Source organism: Plectrocnemia conspersa, unplaced genomic scaffold, assembly GCF_051122295.1.
Source record: "Plectrocnemia conspersa isolate PC_06_02 unplaced genomic scaffold, ASM5112229v1 ptg000013l, whole genome shotgun sequence".
In the NCBI taxonomy this organism is placed as follows: domain Eukaryota; kingdom Metazoa; phylum Arthropoda; class Insecta; order Trichoptera; family Polycentropodidae; genus Plectrocnemia; species Plectrocnemia conspersa.
This window is the reverse complement of record NW_028277177.1, coordinates 13,829,176-13,848,262: the sequence shown is the minus strand read 5'-3', so window position 1 is coordinate 13,848,262 and position 19,087 is coordinate 13,829,176. Positions and strand designations below refer to the sequence as shown.

At 32.0% G+C, this 19,087-nt stretch overlaps 3 protein-coding genes across 5 annotated transcripts in view; 2 read left to right on the top strand and 1 right to left on the bottom strand.

The window, feature by feature from the left end:
* The first annotated feature begins 429 nt into the window (after nucleotides 1–429).
* On the top strand, nucleotides 430–3,089 carry LOC148227351 (protein FAM8A1). The gene is made up of 3 exons (XM_088202870.1): nucleotides 430–833; nucleotides 896–1,034; nucleotides 2,420–3,089. Exons 1-3 carry the CDS (start codon nucleotides 515–517, stop codon nucleotides 2,877–2,879), a joined length of 918 nt encoding a protein of 305 aa, XP_088058996.1. The 5' UTR covers nucleotides 430–514; the 3' UTR covers nucleotides 2,880–3,089.
* Nucleotides 3,090–6,605: 3,516 nt separating this feature from the next.
* Nucleotides 6,606–11,562, top strand: Rab6 (RAS oncogene family member Rab6). 2 transcript variants are annotated; one of them, XM_088201313.1, is made up of 6 exons: nucleotides 6,606–6,815; nucleotides 8,668–8,726; nucleotides 8,797–8,956; nucleotides 9,028–9,233; nucleotides 9,323–9,389; nucleotides 11,432–11,562. In XM_088201313.1, the coding sequence occupies exons 1-6, from the start codon at nucleotides 6,746–6,748 to the stop codon at nucleotides 11,500–11,502; spliced, it is 633 nt and encodes a 210-aa protein (XP_088057439.1). In that variant the 5' UTR covers nucleotides 6,606–6,745; the 3' UTR covers nucleotides 11,503–11,562. The 2 variants fall into 2 exon arrangements, with proteins under 2 accessions (XP_088057439.1, XP_088057440.1); XM_088201314.1 differs by lacking the exon at nucleotides 11,432–11,562 and adding an exon at nucleotides 9,900–11,284 and having other exon boundaries at nucleotides 6,655–6,815.
* Nucleotides 11,563–12,314: 752 nt separating this feature from the next.
* Nucleotides 12,315–19,087, bottom strand: part of bib (MIP channel family protein big brain) — a 100,491-nt gene continuing 93,718 nt past the window's right edge. Inside the window, exons 4-6 of one of the 2 annotated variants that reach the window (XM_088201312.1) lie at nucleotides 16,845–17,172; nucleotides 16,708–16,770; nucleotides 12,315–16,608 (exon numbers count right to left, since the gene is read on the bottom strand). In XM_088201312.1, coding sequence (XP_088057438.1) covers nucleotides 16,118–16,608; nucleotides 16,708–16,770; nucleotides 16,845–17,172 — 882 coding nt within the window. In that variant the 3' untranslated portion in view covers nucleotides 12,315–16,117. Of the gene's footprint in view, nucleotides 16,771–16,844; nucleotides 17,173–19,087 lie in introns of both variants that reach the window. The other variant, XM_088201311.1, reaches the window with a different exon arrangement.

The following is a 19,087-nucleotide window of genomic DNA, read 5'->3' as shown; positions in this document are numbered from 1 at the left end:
TATATATATATATATATATATATATATATATATATATATATATAAATAGGCCCCAATAGTTGTTTTAAGAAAATACTGTGCTGTACTTTATCGTATATTAATATCGTAATTTACATTTAAATACCAATAACTTAATTTTTTAATTTTACTTCCATTATTCTTAAACGCGTGTTGTGAAAATCTTTAATTTTTAAGTTATATAAAAACATTTTAATCAATTTTGACAAATATATTGTCACTCAAATAAACATTGTTTGCGGATTTATCAGCAAATAAAGAATTCGTGTATGAACTAATGAAAATTTAGTTTCTTAATATAATAATATAAATAAAGATTTTTTAAATTATAAAAATAGTTGTAATAAACATTTAAAAGTAATTTTATTATTTTGAAATAATAATTTTATATTTGAACTTTATGGTCGTAATTTGCGGTATTATGGGCAAGCATATTTAGATCGATTCAGACGTCAGTTTCCCACTGATGTGTTCTTTTAAACTGCGTTGACATAAAATGACCGATAAAACTGAAGAACCGGCAGAGAGCGTGGTGAAAGAAAAAACGGAGGAAGAGATACTCTCTGAAAAGGAGAAGTATTTCGAATCATTGAAAAACTGGCTGCACCAAGGTCAGGCGGCTCAGGCTAATGCATACTTTCCCTATTATTTTGTGGCTTGTCAAATGCTACACAGCTTTCAAGCGACAGCCAGTACCCCGTTTTTGAATAATAACTATCAACAGCAAGCGCCATATTATCAGCTGTTTCAAAACTATCAAGATGCTAGACAACAAAACAATTCGCGCAATAATCGACCTAACCAAGGAACTGAGCGTAAGGTATTGTGCAATATAGAAAATATTTATTTATTTTAATTGTAATTATTCATATTTCAGAAGCGAATCGCGCTCAAGGCGTAGAATTTGTCATACCTCCAATATGGAAGAGATTTATAGCAGAAATTTTAGATTTCTTCATATTGTTTGTATCTAAAGTTTTGTTTTATTATATCACTGATGATTATCTTGGAATTTTGTGAGTATATTAAGTTTATACGTGTGGTGATATTCAAAAATTTTAGCTACGGTGCAATTATTTACACATATTAACCACTTTACACGCGGTCCCGCACGGGTGTGTGATTTTAGAAATGTCCATTACCCGCGGTGTCGAGCCTGTGCGGGAATATGAAAATCGGAGTTAAACGCGGTTTCACAAATAAACGTGATTATATTTGTCATTATACTCGGCTTCCGAGCATATGCGGGACTCGATCCGCAATTTCGTTTCAAGTAAAAAAGGTCACTTTTTTATGAGCTGTAGAAGTCATAAATTAGAAAAATTCAAGGCGGTGTGTTGTCACTTGAAGTATTTCTCAATTGTATTAGATGGGATAGAGACAATAAAAAAAACCGAATGAATAGGTAGATAGCAAAGCTGGCAAAACATATTCAAGTAAGCATTCTTGACTAATTGGGGTTGCTTTATCTTTCCAATAATTTGACACACTTTTATTACTATTTTGTCCCATATATCTTAGAATTTATAAAACGCAATATGTTTTCGTATGGAATGTGTTTTAAAAATAAAGATATCTATATTTCCTTACGTCCATTGTTTATTATTCGGTTCATTCCATTATTTAATTATTGTTTGCGATTTTTAAAAAACGGTAAAAATAATATTCACAATTTTTTTGCAACAATGCAAAATATTCCCATTATGTAATTTTAAAACATAAATTTTGCAAAAACTATAAATTTTTAAATTTATTTTTTATTTTTCCTATTTATGTATAATTATTTACTATTATAATTTCCAATAAAAAAATATGATTTTTTTGGAACACTGCAAAAAAACACCCGCATGTTAAGTGGTTAATTTATATAATTATATTTAATAATTTCGAGTTTTCGAATGTCGTAGCAACTTGTAGAGTGAAGTGAAATCCGAAATCTGGTTCCTAATGGCAAAGTCCACGACCAAAGTATGCAGAAATAATTTCCAAAGTTTGTAGTAACTTCAAGAAGGCCTTATATTTTACTGTTATTCAGCAACTTCGACCAATCAAGTTGGGAGAGAACTAACTCCGTTACCTTCGTTGGTACGCTCATAATGCAAAAACTGTGTTTCTTGTGTTAGTGTTAGAGGTGAACAGTCATACATAATCAGTGGCCATAAAAATGACATTATTTATCTAAATAATGAGAGTACTTCTACGCGCTTTGTTGCTTTGTGGCATTGTTAATTTCTTGTCAGTTATCTATTGTTTTGAACACTGCGATGTATTGTCATGTAAAATAAAAAGAAAAAGATTCGTCTCTTGCGTTTGCTTTTAACAACCGGTATAGAAAACTTTGAAAATCACCACTGTTTATATCTAACTTGTAACTGTTTAACTACATTTTTAATCTTCACAGGGATTTCAATAAATACAGCATTTTCCGAACGATGAATTTACTGAGACAGGCTAGCGAAGATTACGAATTTGCTTTAGAAGTAACGTCTGAAATATTCATGCTAGAGCTCATCAATCGACTCGGTGCTGTGTTTTTCGAAGCTATGTTTTTATCCGATTCTCTGGGTGGAGCGCCATGGGGCGCCACTCCGGGAAAATTGATCATGGGCTTGCGCGTAGTGTCCGCCACCAACATCGTTCCTGTTGAAAATCGTCGACGCGACACCGTCTTGGTCCACCCGGGTGTCAACATTTCGTTCAAAGTTGCCGTTTTAAGATCTGCTATTAAAAACGCCCTCTTCACTTTGGTTTTTCCTGTGTGCATTTTTACACTATTTTTCCAGCACAATCGAACCACTTATGATGTATTGTCGAATGTGATTGTCGTCGAACACAGGTTTACTAACCAGAGACGACAATAAATTATTTGTATTTATTGTGATTATGTTGAGCCAAAAAAGTATATATTGATGTTGTCGACTACGAAACGTTAGATTATAACTTTAGTTTAATTTTTAAAGGTTTATATTATAGTATTTAAAAGAAAATTTATTTGTTTTAAACTTTCTCATGCGATGATTGTTATTATTCCTAACTCTGTATTAAATATAAAACTAAATAAATATCTATTGTAATTATTTTTTTATTTTTTCCATCTTTTAAAATTATATTATTAAAATAATTTTGAACTTATTGACCCAAATGTGGTGTTTTATACAAAAAATATTTGTATCTAATGAGTTTCAGTGAAAGTTGCCACCCAGATTTATTTTTCATGTCTTAAAAAAAGCGACTGATAACGGGGTAGTTAGTGTTTGACTGCTTGAAAGTTGTAAAGGGGCAACGCCTTGAAATATTAAAAAAAGAGGACAATTTGTATGAACAATATATATGTAAATAAAATAATTGTTGAACCTGGCAGAAATTGGTTCTGCTTTCATCGAAAAGAAATTTCCGAAAATATGGATGGGAGTAACGAAGATATTTCAATTTTTCCTAGTTATTTTTTAAATATGCTTAAATTATTTTTTATTTGCACTTTTCTTTACAATCTCAGTCCAAAATATGTAGGTCTCGTTATGGTCAGGGTTATGTGGTTATTTATATGTAAACCTATTATATAAGGCAATTTCAGTTGTATTTTGAAATTTAATTTTTGTGATTAATTTTCATTACAACATAATTTACTTATTTAAAACTAAATTTTGTGCTCTAGATTACAACAGAGAAACATTTTGTATTAAATAATTTTTTAACAAAACTAATGTATGTATCGAAAAATATAATCTTTTGATACTTTGTACTTGTATATTAATTTTTGTTACTTTAGAAATGAAGCTATGTGTTTTACCATTTTTTTTCAATATTTTATAAAAGCAAAAATTATACATTTTACTGATTATTTACAAAAATAATTTCGATCTACTATATTTTTCGAGTAATTAGCGTTTAATGGAATAATCAATGATACATCTTGGGATTGCAATAATACCAAGATTTTCAATACCAGTATTACCGAGAGAGAAAACAGTCAACACTAATATTACCGGTATTGAACTTATTATTATTACTTTAATTATTTAGTAATAAGAAAAGTGGGAATGCTCGCTACCGAGCGTTCCCATTGTCACGGCACGATTTTATTGCTTTTGATGTGGGTTTTTGACTTCTAAGAAGGGAAATGGTTTTATGCGCTCTCCTGTTGGTCAATTCGATTATTCGATTCTCACTTAAGTCATAATATTGTTACAAAAAGTTTTAATATGAATGTTAGAGAGCCAAGCGTTTTTACTGCAATGGCGAAGATATGATTTTATTTCTTTTGACATGGATTCTAAATAGGAACTCCTTTGAATTTGGACAGAAAATTCCATGTCACTTAATGAATCTTGATGAAATCGAAATAATAAAATAGCCACTGACTTCCCAACTTTGGCCCCTCCCTCCCCCTGGAAAAAGTTTAAATTACGTCCCTGACAATAAGCATTATTTTATTATCTACTTCTGTTTTCAAGCAATATGGGCATCGTCATTATCATAGTTCTAAGCCATAGAGATATCATTTTTAACCAATAGAATGTATGGATTAAAAAATAGATTTTTCCGATACTATCGATATTTTATTTTATAATACCGATAGTATCGAAGGTCGATTTTTTCCATGATTCCGGTATTACCGGTATTGGTTCTAATGTTTTTTTTTTACTTAGATGTAGCTTAAATCAGCGTGTAATTATTTACATTGTATTAAAAGATACCCACATTTAGGTAAGAAATGTTAAATTCGCGCGTATTTGCGAAAGAGTGCCTGTATTTGACATACAAAATATATATTGAAATATGTTTTATTGTGAATATATTTATTTTTATTTGTTTGCCGCTGACTTGCAAAAGTTTTAAGACCCATTAGAGTAGCAAGGCCGTAGTATATTATAACATGCCTAAAATTGTTCGTTTCAATATTTTTTAGGTAAAGTTAATAAATTTTAAATTCTAAAAGTAAAGAAATAAATAATAATTAAAGTCAATGTGTAGGGAGCCTATTTATATATGTATTTATTTAGGTTTATTATGCCCAAAACTTGACGGTACTCTGGTAACATTGGCGTAAAAGACAGACTTTCTCTTTGTGAGCTGGCGGGCTCACGAGCCAGTGTGGACCCGCGCCCTGTATACTTGTAAAACACAATGTAAAGCACGGGTCATCAACCTGGTCCGTAACGCCCACAAAAGGCTTCTGTTGTGGGCGGTGGGTGATTTTTGCTTTTACCCCAAAATCTTTGAAAATTTTGCTTCACAATTTTTGTTTTTCGGCATAGCAAAATAAAAACTTATTTTTTCAAATCTTCGAAATTCCAGCTAGAAATATGTTCACCTATATACTGGATTGAAATATGGCGATGTTGGTGGGCGGTAAGGAAATTTTAACCATAAAAAATAATGAAAAGTGGGCGGTAGGCATAAAAAGGTTGACGACTCCTGATGTAAGCAATAACTTTTTAATAAGAGTACTACTGCAGCGGCTCAATTTGTGTCTAATTACCACCTGTCTTCTCCTGTCGCCAAAGATGCATTTATATAATATTAACATGTCCTGAAAAATCAATTAAATATTTACATTGTATCAAAAGATACACAAATTTTAGTACGAAATGTGAAACTCGCTTATATTTGCGATAAAGTGCCCATACACATATACCATCTGCTAGCAGAGTGTTTATATCATAGCGGTTTTTCGAATGTCTATTTTGGTGAAATTGCAGTCGCCTATGCGGCAAAAGCATTTATTTGAGACTAGGTTAGTAATTACCTGAAGTTTAAAAGACGTGTCTAGGTTTTTAAAATATAATACGCGAAACAGTGATATATTTTTTTTTTCAAATCCATAGATCCTGATTCCTGTTTGTTTAAATTCTGACGTACTGACGTAATATTCCATGAAAGCGGTGTTCCGTGTGGGTAATATTCCGCGAGAGCAATGTTCGTGAGCGCGATCGTCCTGGGAGCAATAGTCACCGAACCGCGTGAGCAGAAGTTATAAAGTTCACAGAAAAAAATATCACTACATTTAAAATTCCACTAAAGTTCAATATACCAATAAAAACTGTCACTTAATAGAATTTACGTTAAACAAAGAAGCGTTAGAATCGCTTAGTTAAATAAGCTAAGGTAATTTTTGTCATGCTCGACATGCGAACCCTTTGCCGATTATGAGATAGTGAAAAACACTGTCGGGCTTTTCTCCAGGTTAATCGGAATCTTGCAATTTTCGAAAGGTTCATGCGAAATGAATGATATTATAGTTTCATCGACTTACCGAAATAGAGATGTCTGCTGTATAACGCGTAGGAGGAAAGAGTATAAAGAGTAGGAGGTATAATATCGAGCCCTGAAATACACATGTATATAGAAACTAATCATTTTTGTTACAATCCTTATAATACTATGAAATTTGTTTGAAATTAGTCGTACGTACTTCTAACTTGTAACTATGTATTAAGAAGTATACAAAGATGGAACAAGCCCATCAATAATAATAATAAACTGAATTTACTAATAAACTATTTTAATAACATGAATTTACATTATAACACAATAAATGCATATATTAGTGAATATTTAAAACATATAATTTGATCTTATTCGATGTAACGAGCATCGGCTTCGGCGTAACGAGCGCGTGTATGGGCGTTGTCCGCGCGCCTTGGACGACAGTTCGAGGGTGTTGCGTTGGCAGCGGCGTTGACGGCTGCGAGCCATCAGCAGCGGCTGCAACCGCAGCGACACCATGGCTTCTTCCGGTGACTTCGGCAACCCCCTGCGCAAGTTCAAGCTCGTGTTTCTAGGAGAGCAGAGCGGTGAGTGTTCCCTTTCGACCCTTTCGTTCTCCGAGACCCACCCACCCGCTTATTAGTCATTCCCGATGCCATAACCTCAATTCGGAAGATCGAGAAGCCCATAGAACGGAATGATTCGAATACAGCTCTCTCCGTAGAGACTATCGGATCGATGGGAACGTCGTGGCCGTTTCGCCTATTTACGAGCCACTTTTTTTACGATTCTCTATCGATTCGCAGACGTTCGCACGCAATCGATTGTTATATCTTACATACGTGTGTATATTGGCTCTATAAATCGACTCGTATGCTATTTTTGATCCAGCTGACAACACTGTGACGTGTCTTTATCTATGAGATCAATAAATGGTAGGAAGAGCGACTTCGATTGACTAGGCATTAATAAAGTGATAAAACACATCACATTTGATTGATTTGATAACAGAAAACTGAAAACTAGTAACTTTTATTTATACGCAATTAGGCGGTCTATGACCCTTTGTTTTGATTATTATGCAAACAAGTATCGCTGCAAATTTATACAGATTCAAAGGAAAATTGTTACCAATTAGTTGTCCATCAATCTAGGAGGTCGGAGGAAATTATTACTGCCGTAAAATTAATTAAATCTATTACATTTCTTATAAACTAAGTTAGTTTTTGCGCAATCATAACTACATACATTACAACTTCAAAAATATGTATGAATCAGTAAAAGTAGTAGAAGCTCCACTCCTATTATTTAGTATAACTGCATTTTACCCTAAAAAATAATTAAGCATACTTTGTCTTTTTTTAAATAAAGTTTTTTCAACAAAACTTTCAATTTTTCAAATGGAGGTAAGTTCAATATTTTTATCTCGTAATTTATTGAAAGAAAAAGTTTTGTATAATATAATATATAAGCTCTAAAAATCCAAAGATGTAAAAACCTAATCTTAGTTCATTGAATACGGTGCCAAGTATTGTTATGTTGATAGTCCACAAGTCCACATTTTGTTATGATCGTAGGTCGAAAATGATTATTGAGAAGATCTGCATATTCTGCACTATTATACGCCGAATATTCCAAAAAAGAATAATTTTTTCAGCTGGTGAAGTGTAACGTTAGAGCTCCCTTGCGGTAGCGAAACCTAGTTTCTTCTTCAGTAATAATCATCAGTACATCTTCTTATAATTGACATCAGTATACCCTTGTAGAAGTGAGGCTCTTTCGTTTGCTGTTACTCAGATTTTCCTTCACCATGCCTTCAATTGCTGCTATTGACTCGAATGTCACAGACTGGTCGAGAAGAGTGCTAGAGATTACACTTGCTGAAGTGACAGAAATTTTAATAGAAATTAATAGAAAACCGGCCCCAGCTATTGGTTATAAATTATATTACACATAATAATTTATAATTATTAATATAGATTTAATCAATTCCTAGACTTTCAGTCTGGTGGTTAATACTTACTTGTAGGTATTCTTTATATCTGATTGACTTACTCAGTTGGTACAGGTTTACCCTGTTTTAACGCATTGGGCTTACGCCTGTCAGGTTACAACGGAAGATTTAATAAAAATAAATAAATACTGAACTTTCATTTCTTTATGAATTCTAATTGATTTCACCCCTTCACTTCTTAAAAAATAAATAAGGGCGCTGCTCCACTATGTTGCAATTGTGGCGGCTATTTTAAATTCATGTTGCATACCCGATTGTACGTTCACCTATCGGCCATTATGTGCACAACTTGATGTAACACAATATTGCCAATCTACAGGATCTGAATGAAAAGGAATAAGAGGAGAGAATGGAATAGTTTCATATGTGTGATGTCTGAGCTATAGTTCTCAAGGAGCTAAATTATTAAATTTTGAATTTTTCAGTTGGCAAGACATCTATAATTACAAGATTTATGTACGACAGCTTTGATAATACATACCAGGTGACTTTTTTAAAATTAAACATCTATAAATAAATTTAAAACGATTTTTAAAACATTGTTTATTTATCAGGCAACAATAGGTATTGATTTCCTATCAAAAACTATGTATCTGGAAGATCGCACCGTTCGTCTTCAGCTTTGGGACACTGCAGGTCAAGAACGATTCCGCTCTTTAATACCTTCGTACATCCGTGATTCCACCGTTGCTGTTGTAGTTTACGATATAACTAGTAAGCGTTTGAGTTGTATTGACGTAAATAGTTCTTAAATCTTGAACGAACATAATTTTTTTAATCAATAGATGCTAATTCTTTCCACCAAACGTCTAAGTGGATCGACGACGTTCGCACTGAACGCGGTAGCGACGTAATAATTATGCTTGTGGGAAACAAGACTGATCTTTCAGACAAACGTCAAGTGCCAGCCGAAGAGGGCGAACGCAAGGCTAAAGATCTTAATGTTATGTTTATAGAGACCAGTGCCAAGGCAGGTTACAATGTTAAACAGGTAAATTATTGTTCCATTACTGTATATATGTTGATCCATTGATTGAATTACAAAAATAAACACTTACTTGTGTTCATTATTGATGATAGCTGTTCCGACGAGTCGCTGCAGCTTTACCGGGAATGGATTCAACAGAAAACAAACCATCGGAAGACAGTATCCTTTTTCCCAATTATTATTGTAAATGTATTATCGCATTTTTTTTACAGTTTACCTAACATCTTCGTAAGTATTGAACGTAGCTTGTTATCTATGTAAACGTCCAAATATCATTTTTATGACTTATTCATACACATAGAAAATTTATAATACCTGATAAGATACGACGGGTGATATTTTTATTTGATATTTAGAGTCTTAAAATTCCTTTCATTGTAAGTAAACATCCATCTATCGTTTGCATGTTATAAAAATTGAAGCACGTCTTTGGCTGAAAATCTTTTCACAAAATTTTATATATTTATTAAAAATGCTTATATATACTGGGGTAGGATGATTTGGTTTAATTAAACGTGTATTTATTAGATTGATTTTCAGGGATTTCTAATATTGAGATACATAAACGATTCGTACTATTCTTGTCTTATTGAGCTTTTTTGTTTATTTATTTCTTTGCTTTCTATTATTTTCATTATTTTCCTTAATTCGATCATTTGCATTCTGTAGTGCAAGAAGTAGTCCTGAAGGATACGCCAAACGAGGTGAAAGATCAAGACGGAGGTTGTGCCTGCTGATGTGGCTGTGAGATTTTTATTCAAAGTTCCCCAATTTCTATCGTTAAAATTACCGGTTACGATTATCGCAAGTTTTGATGTAAACTAACATATTTGAGTTTGAAACGCAAGTCTTGCATGCTTCGCGTTCACGCAGGATTCGCCACAGTGTACTTACAAAAGAGCTTCATCACTACTTTGTATTAACATATCAGCTTAAAGGTATAATTTATTAAAAAGAGTGTTTTACACTGTAAATATTTTATTTAAATATATATATATACATATATACGTTGTCTATTAGGTATTAAGTATTTTAGTAATATAATTGTAAATATTATATTATTGATGTATTTCGTACGTCGATTTTAAAAGTTGTGTGTTACACATGGATTAAATGATTAACAGTTTAGTTTTGGTCACGATTTGAAGTGCTAATATATATTATAATTTCTTAACGCATTTAATTGTTATAACGTAAAAGATAAGATAAATGATTCACATTTGTTGCAGTTACCATTTATTAAAAGTAATATTTTAACACAAGCTAAGGTACTATTTAGCAATATTAATATAATGACACGATTGAGCAATGTATAGGAAATATGAAGAGCATTCAGGGTGGTTATGAAATCATTTTTATGGGTTTTAAAAATCAATATGTTCTTCTTTAAATTTTTCGTTGCTCTGTACAACTAATTGAACGGCAATAATTTATGTATTCGATCGCATGCATGGTGCCTTATATCTGTAACGTTTTATTTTAGTTTTAACGTACTAAACTGCACCTCGAATTATATCATTTTGAATATTAAAATGTTTTAACAGTTCCTCTTGAGTTCTCGCATTTACTGGTATTAAATATATTTCTATAGAAAATCATATTAGACTACTTAAAAAATATTTGGAAAATGGTTGTGAAGGGGAAAATTATGTATTTTATATAATATTGTAATTGTATAATCTTTATATAAAGTGCAATCTATATTTTGTATGTTTATTTTTGACTTTCTCAATACATATATAATTTAGCCGCATGCATTTGACGAGAATCTTGTTTTTATTAGCTCCGAATCATATTGTATATGATAGCAAATGTTGCTTTAAATGTTTACGTCCTTAAAAATGTAACTTCATTCCACATACTTAATGTTAAGTATTCGTGATTAAAAAGATTTTTATTTATATGTATTTTTAATTAATACAAGATATTTATTTTATATTTCGGTATTTAATGTTATATAAAAAATTATATTAATAAAATTAAGCTTATTTTGCTGTATAATCAAAACAACAAAGTTTATTTTAATAAAGGCAGTCTATAATGATAGCTGTTAATATTTTTTTTATTACGCCCCTTTGATGTCTACAAGCCAGAAAAAAAATTCAGGTGAGTGATTAGTGTTGCTTTTGTGGTGTTATTCTTCCATGATCTGATATTGCTTCATTTTCGTTCATTATATAAACTCCTTAACTGTAATACAGCTGTGGATTTGCAAACTCAACAACCGCTCGGAGGCGACCAGCAAGATTCTGAAGGAGGATGTCTCTGTTGAATTACTGATGGACAATAGTGATAAAGAAAACCATCTGTCAACTTGTGTCAAAAAAGAAAATAATAGGAAGCAGTCTGTAACAAGGTTAAGCAATTAATTCTACATTATGAAAATATATATTAATAATAGAAAAATATATTTATTGCGCACTCATATTCAGATATAAATTCTCAAAGCTCACGAAATCAATGTGTTTAAAAAATCGGTAATAGTAAGAGTAGTGGCTTTAATTCTTTAGTGTTCCTAGGTGGTTTTAAAACGATGGTCTCTGTAACTAACCGAAGCTTACATTCATAATGGTGCGCATTCCTAAACTACCCCACTATTAACAATAGTTTCAAAATTTAGCATGTAAATTGATAATGATCGACAAACACTTTCCCGATGGCAAGCGTTGTTACAATATTAATTTTTATATGATTTTTATATAAAGTAAAACTTCTCTATTTCAAATTAAATACGTTAAATTAACAATTTGCACACTAAGCACATTTTAAATGCCTATTAGATTTTTTGAATTTAAAATACAGGAGTTTTACTGAATTTGGCAAAAAATATTTGTTTACATAGAATAATTTATTGTTAAGGTATTGCGAGACCAAAAACATTTTTATTATAGCGAATAACATTACTTTGGTCTGTTGAACGATCAGCGAGGGATTTTTCATAATTTTTGTATTTTTTTATAAAAACGGTACGATTTTCGGGGAGGGATTGTGATTTATTACTATTGTGATTACTAAGAAAAATTTAAAAGATAATCAGAATTTATTTGTTATTATAATTAATTTATTTTAATAATATATTATATTGAATTTGAATATGAAGATTAATCCAAAGAATATTTAAAGAATGACTGAAAAAAACTAAACTCAAATTTTCGTTATAAAACACGTGGAGTTTACAGGTATTTTCATAGAGTTTTAGATGTACTACGGCGAAATTGTCTAATGTTTGTTTGTTTATGATAACTACAGCTCAATTGTGATCCATTGTGATAATGTTATAAAAGAGGTATTGTGTATCGCTTATCGAAGAAAATGCTTACAAGTCTTTGCACAATGAGCGTATTCAGATTGGTGTGTCACATAAATTGTGCTTCAGAGAGTGCAGTAATTTGAAAATCTACACACAAGCTTATGAAATTTGGTTATGTAAGAACATTCGTATCGTATTGACTTCAATACAATATTGACTGTAATGTATCCAAAATATTACTTTCCGATTTATTAATATTGATGTGAAAAACAATTTAAAAATAAATTGGAATAGTATCATTTTTCATACTATTTTACTGTTAGATTTTTAGTATTATTATATCAGTATTTAATTTGTGTTGAAATTAATATTTATTCTGTATTTTTAAGTTTGCTCCGTAATCAGAGTCTCAAATTAGTTTTAGTCGAAGTTTGACAATATTATATTTATGTTATACATACGAAGTATTTCTGCGAAATATCGTTTTTTTATATATATTTTAATATGTAATTTCGAAAATTTACATAATTTTAGTATTAAGTGATACCTTGTTTTAGGAATCAATGTCAAAGGTATTACAGTATCTCAAATTAGTTAGGAACAACTTGAACCCAAAGGACCACATAACGTTTTAGTTTAACAAATTGCTAGCAGTATTTTTAAAACGACTTGACGAAACCACTGCCCTTGACTTAATTAATTAAATCATATCAATGATTAAGAAGAGCGATATGGACGATTTTCAACTATAAATGTCTAATAACGCAAATTGTTTCGAAACATTCATATTGATGTGTTATTTTAGCAATGCAATAATAATTAAGGTCACCATGTTACTGTTGCTGAATTGCAAAAATAAAATGTTATTTTTGTTTTATTTTATTTTTTGATGACTGCAGAGTTGGCATATTATTTTTCCGATGTCTGATACATTATATAGCATCTTTAAGCAATTAAAAAAATAAGCTTATAAATATTTTAGGTATTTTGTATGACATATACTGATTATACAATTATATTGTGCCACAATTTCGCATAATACTCGCTATTTTCCATGAAGGGCAATCAAAAAAATTTGTTATCGATAAATTAGCAAAATCAATTATAATGCTTTATTAATAAAAAACGTGTGTTGCCTTTAAAATTGAGTTTTATTTTTAAAAAATCCTTTAAAACATCATCTATTTGTCTTGTAAATTGTCAGTAGTGTTACATATAGTTTTGTCGGGATAGCTTCGTAATTGTGGGTCCAAATTTGTGCAAGGACTAATTGTTTATTTATTTGTGTCTGAGCAAGCTTTTTCTTTATCGACATAATACAAGCGCGCATGCTGATCACATTTTTGAGCAGATAATAAAGCACTTTGCAAAATTACATGAACAAAAAATAAGTCAGTGCCAATACAATACTAATAAATAATTGAACCCAAGTGTACAATATGATAAATAATTGAACCAGAGATTATGCAGTCCATATAATTACATCATTGTCAAGTCTACTGATGTTTGGATTATCGCTGTTTCGCAAGGAAAATTCTAATTAGATATTTAGTAGACAATTATAAATAGTTCATCAAAAGTAGGAAGGGCTAAGTACCTCCCTTAACTTAAGAATGCATATTAGTGTGAACACGTCGTTCTACACCCACTTTCATCAGGATCTTCCACTTCACTTCTGACTAGGTACAAATGAGTGTTCAGTTGAACTTGCAGCAACCGGAGCTTTGCCGAGAAAGCAGCCACTTTCTATTTCACATCAGACCGGGTCCGGGTAAGAAATCTCCGGAATCTAAGAGTGCAACCAGATCTTCTAAATGAGTTAATGAATATGTGACGCAACATTTATAATAAAAATAATTGCACAATTTGGATATAAGTTTCAAAACTTGCGAATTTAAAAATAATGTGTAATTTAAAATTTTGTATCTATAAGAATAAACGCAAGCACCTTAAGGTATGCACAGTTTCGTTAGTGGTCGACAAATTTCCATTGCGAAGGCAGTAGAAGCTTAAAATGTTCGCTGCACTTACAACATAAACCGAAGTGGAGTAGTACTCTTTATTTATTGACGTATACAATTTTCGCATAGTAAGGTGTGTCAGTCACAAAATGTACATGTGAACTAGAGCAGTTCAATTGCTTCATTTTTGGAGATAATTAATGGAAAGCAAGGAACGACCTCATGCCATATGCGAGAAAGATTATACTTTCTTTTGGAACGAACGAGGGAACAATGACAGACATTCCCGTGTTTTCCAAAAACCATCTCTAACCTATAAACTGTGGGGGCCTATTTATCATTATGCCCAAATCTTGTCGGCACTGATTTGACGGCGGCGGAGGGCAACATATTTTTTGGTGACCTTGATAGGAAGACAGTGGCCAGTGGTGCCTCGTCCACCAATCACTCGCGTATTTCAATAACAAACATGCAACTATTATAATTTTCAATACAATAATGCAGTGGCCCAATACGTGTGTAATTGCCATCCGACACCACCCATCTGCCTAAAAAGCAAATCAAAACAAGGTGGACTTTTGAGAGCAGGTGTTTTGTTGTACTAAGACAATACTGGACTTCATTTTGCCCATTCGAAGGTTGAAACGATCCGAAATTTGCACCTTGAGTGTATTAAACATCAGTCATAATCGTCAGATCTTACCCCCAGTGATTTTCACATCCTGATGAGACGAAAGAGGTTCCGTTCCGATGAAGAGGTGCAGCAAGCGATACACAATTGGCTGTACATTAAGCAAAAATATATTTTTTCTGGAAGTATCCATGCACTTTTTTAGCGCTAAAAAACTTAATTGAACGACATGTAGACTACAAAAAAATATATGTTACTATACCTATTATGTTCAATAAAAATTATTTAAGATTTTCATTAATACTTAACCTCTTATATCATTGATTTACTTAAAAATACAGATTTCAAATCAGTAATTATTAAAAATCGTGTATATTTTTCATTAAATTGTATTTTAATAATCATACATGCACATTGAGAATTTTAAATAAATATTTTTTTTAGAAAACAATATAAAAACAAAAATTAAAATCTTGTACAATAGTTTATGTTGCATCTAATTTACTAAATAATTTATACAAAACTATAGTAAATATTTTAGGAAAATAAACCCATCAACTTTAATTTTGACAAATACATAGACACTACTTATATTATCACTTAAATATATTACATAAAAAAGTTTTTTTAATGTATTTATTTACATTTTTTATGATTTAACTCTAACTCCATTAAATATAATTAAAATGCATGTATAAAAATCTTTATTATAAAATTATTTCTGAAGTTTGACATACAGTTAATTATATAAATTTAAATTAAGTATATATTAAAAACATTAACCTATATTCAGGACCATATATTTACAATAAATTGTAAAATATTATATTAACAACATCAATATTTTTCATACCACAATATTTATAAATAATATTGTAATACGATATGTTTTAATACAAACTTTTAAGTACTAGTACTAAACGATATAAAAATATCACAAACAAAAAGGAATGTTGTAACGAGTCAATGAAATTGAACATTATGCTTGTGTATTATTATAACGTCAATTTAAAAAATGTTTATATTGCAGTTTTCACTATCACTTTTAATATTGACTCGGTGTTGGAGGGGGTAAGTGATGATGGAAGCTTCCTACAGCTGTCGGTACTCCGTTTTGAACAGTAACCGCTCCTGGTACACCTCTATATGATCCGTAAGAAGAATCGTCCGATTGAGCCGATTGATTGCGTCTCGGTTGAGACACCACCATGCCGTACATGCTCTCGGGTCTCCGGCTAAGCTTTGATGGATCTTCTCGATTTTCAGTATTTTGAATTACTCCCGGAGCCCCCGTTGGATTTTGTCGAGTACCATAAGTCGGATTACCAGCTTCGCGATTTGTCGGTAAATTGGTTTGTCTTGTGCCGTAGGTAGATTCTCTAGCTTGGATCTGGTTCTGTGCATTTTGATTGTGAGCTAAGATTTGGTGATCGATACGCGGTTGATATAATGAACGAGCTGGTAGAAGAGGACCAGGAGGCGGTATAGCTGCGGGACCCCCTGAAGAGGTAGAAGCTCTTGGTGGCTTACTATAAACTGATTGAGAACGGTGTAAGTTTGCACGGGTGAGTGGTGGCGATCTACAGTATAAAGAGCGTGTACCTCCGTACAGAGATTCCACTCTTTCCAATTTACCAGTGTTTGCTCCGCCAGGATAGAGATTTGGTCCAGTTAGAGTTGGACAATATGTACCCAAACCTGAAATTAAAATAATGTTATTATTTATATATGAAAAATTGGTTTAAAAAAAAAAAAATATTTATTACACATACCGTTATTGTGGTGGTTAGCTGTCGGACGGTAAGTAGAATATGCAGTTGGATGAGGATGTCCATGAGAATGTGAATGGATCTTGCTCGAGTGCGGTTTATCCAAACGATCATAGGCGTCTTCGTCAGATTGTACGCTGGAGGAATCAGGATCTGGTGAGTCTGGAGTGGTCGCCGAGCTTCCAGATCTCCGTCCACCTAGTACTAAAGAGTGTAGAAGAGCTCCACAGCAACCGCCTAGAACGGGGCCCGCCCAAACCACCCATTGATGGTCCCATCTATTCAGTACGAAAGATGGTCCCAAAGCTCGAGCAGGGTTAAGAGATGGCATCTGGAAAAATAAGGTAAATTTATAGTTTCGAATACAAATAATTAATATAAAAATAAAACACAAAATAAATTTATTTTTTAAGGCATAAATCAAGTGTGAAAAAAACATAAAAAGTGTAACTCAGGTAAAGAAGTAAAGGAGAAAGAACATTTTAAAATAAAAATTAAATTAAAAAAAAAACTATTTTTTTAAATGGTTTATAACAATTTTTAATACATAATTTTTGAAAATTTTCATGACAATATCATTAAAACTACGATAGTTATCATGTCCTTAAAAACCAAACATAGTCAAAAAAGTTCTATCGACATTTTTTAAATTTGTTGAAAGCAAATCAACAAAACGAAATATTATTGCCTGATATCGGTCAGCAAGTGGATCGCAACTAGTCAACTACTGATCCCTGCTGTCGAAAACGTGCAATTAACTCCTAATCATCGAGTTTGATGGACAATTTCCGTCATTAATATGACGTCGTTAGGCACGTTGCGTTGGAATATGACTATGTTTTCGAAATATTATTATCCCGAATAAAATTTAGAGCCCATTTATTAGGAAAGAAAAATAAAATTAGGAGTGTGTTTTTCAGTGGTTAGCTAAGCACACAAGCAATAAGTCACAACAACAATGTAAAATTCAATCTAGAAGGTCGATTTTCTCAAAATTTCAGATGCGGGTGTTTTTAATATCGAATTGATTTATTTTAACGACTGTAAAAAAAGGTTCATATCGAGCGTTACCGATAAAAAGGACGCACCGGGAGGAGTGCTTTCGCTAATTGAAGGATCCAAAAAACGACTATAGCCAGATGCGATCTGCGTGCCTCTTTTAAGCATCGCTGATTAAGGGAACAGCTGCTGGACACAGTTCCCTTTTATCACCGCAAGCCACCGGCGCCGCGAGGAACGAACCCGAAAGGATTTTCTCATCATAAAAACATCATGACTTTATAATAATTATTGTCAGTGTTGACTCCAATTTTTTAAATTGAGCCATTAAGATTTCACCGGTCCGCCATTATGTTTTATTTCGTTATGATATGTTACGTTGCAAAAAATTTCTGAATAAGCTTTATTTATAAATAAGAAGCGATGCTTGACTGAAGGATTGATGGAGATGGATCTAAGGGTACAAATAAATAACGAGGGGTAGAGTAGCGGTTATGCGAGAATAGAGATACATTTCGTTAGTTGATAAAATAGGAGAAAGAGACGTTATTAGGGAATAGTAGACGAAACACCGAAATAATGAAAAATCTTGCATTTTACGAAATGATTACCTATAAAAACGAAAGAATACGATGTGTCATTGATTGGAATTAAATATAGATTAAAATTAAGCTCTTAAAAACAAAATGTTGTACATTCACACAAAACTAATTGAACAATCGCACAAGACGGATATAGAAGGACTTTCTCCAGAACTCCAAATCAGCAGAACGCCACCTTATACAGCAGTTGCGCAGTACTTGAATTAGGAATACGATATAACTAAACATAAAATATTTTTCGGAAATAAACTTACATTTATGTATTAATATCGGAATTTGTGATAATTATCTTTTAATTCCGGTCGATCGTCACACATAGGGTTGTGGAATTTCAGCAATATAATAAAACAATAAATAAATCTTAAACGACAATGGTTTTGTTAGAACATGAGAAATGGAAAAAAAAACAGAATTGCACAATAGTCACGATGACTTTCGAAACACATAAATTACCGGAAATAATTCTAAATAGCCTTCGAAACTCGCACAGAAAATAAGTTTGTATAATCCTTTGTAATTATCTTACAGCCACCTTTAACTAAGGCCATTTTTCACAGTGTTGGATTCGGAGGTGGGGTTAGATCTTGAAGCTACTGGCTCTCAATTTGCCCCATCTCCTATTTGTCCAAGCTTCGTTAATTGCCG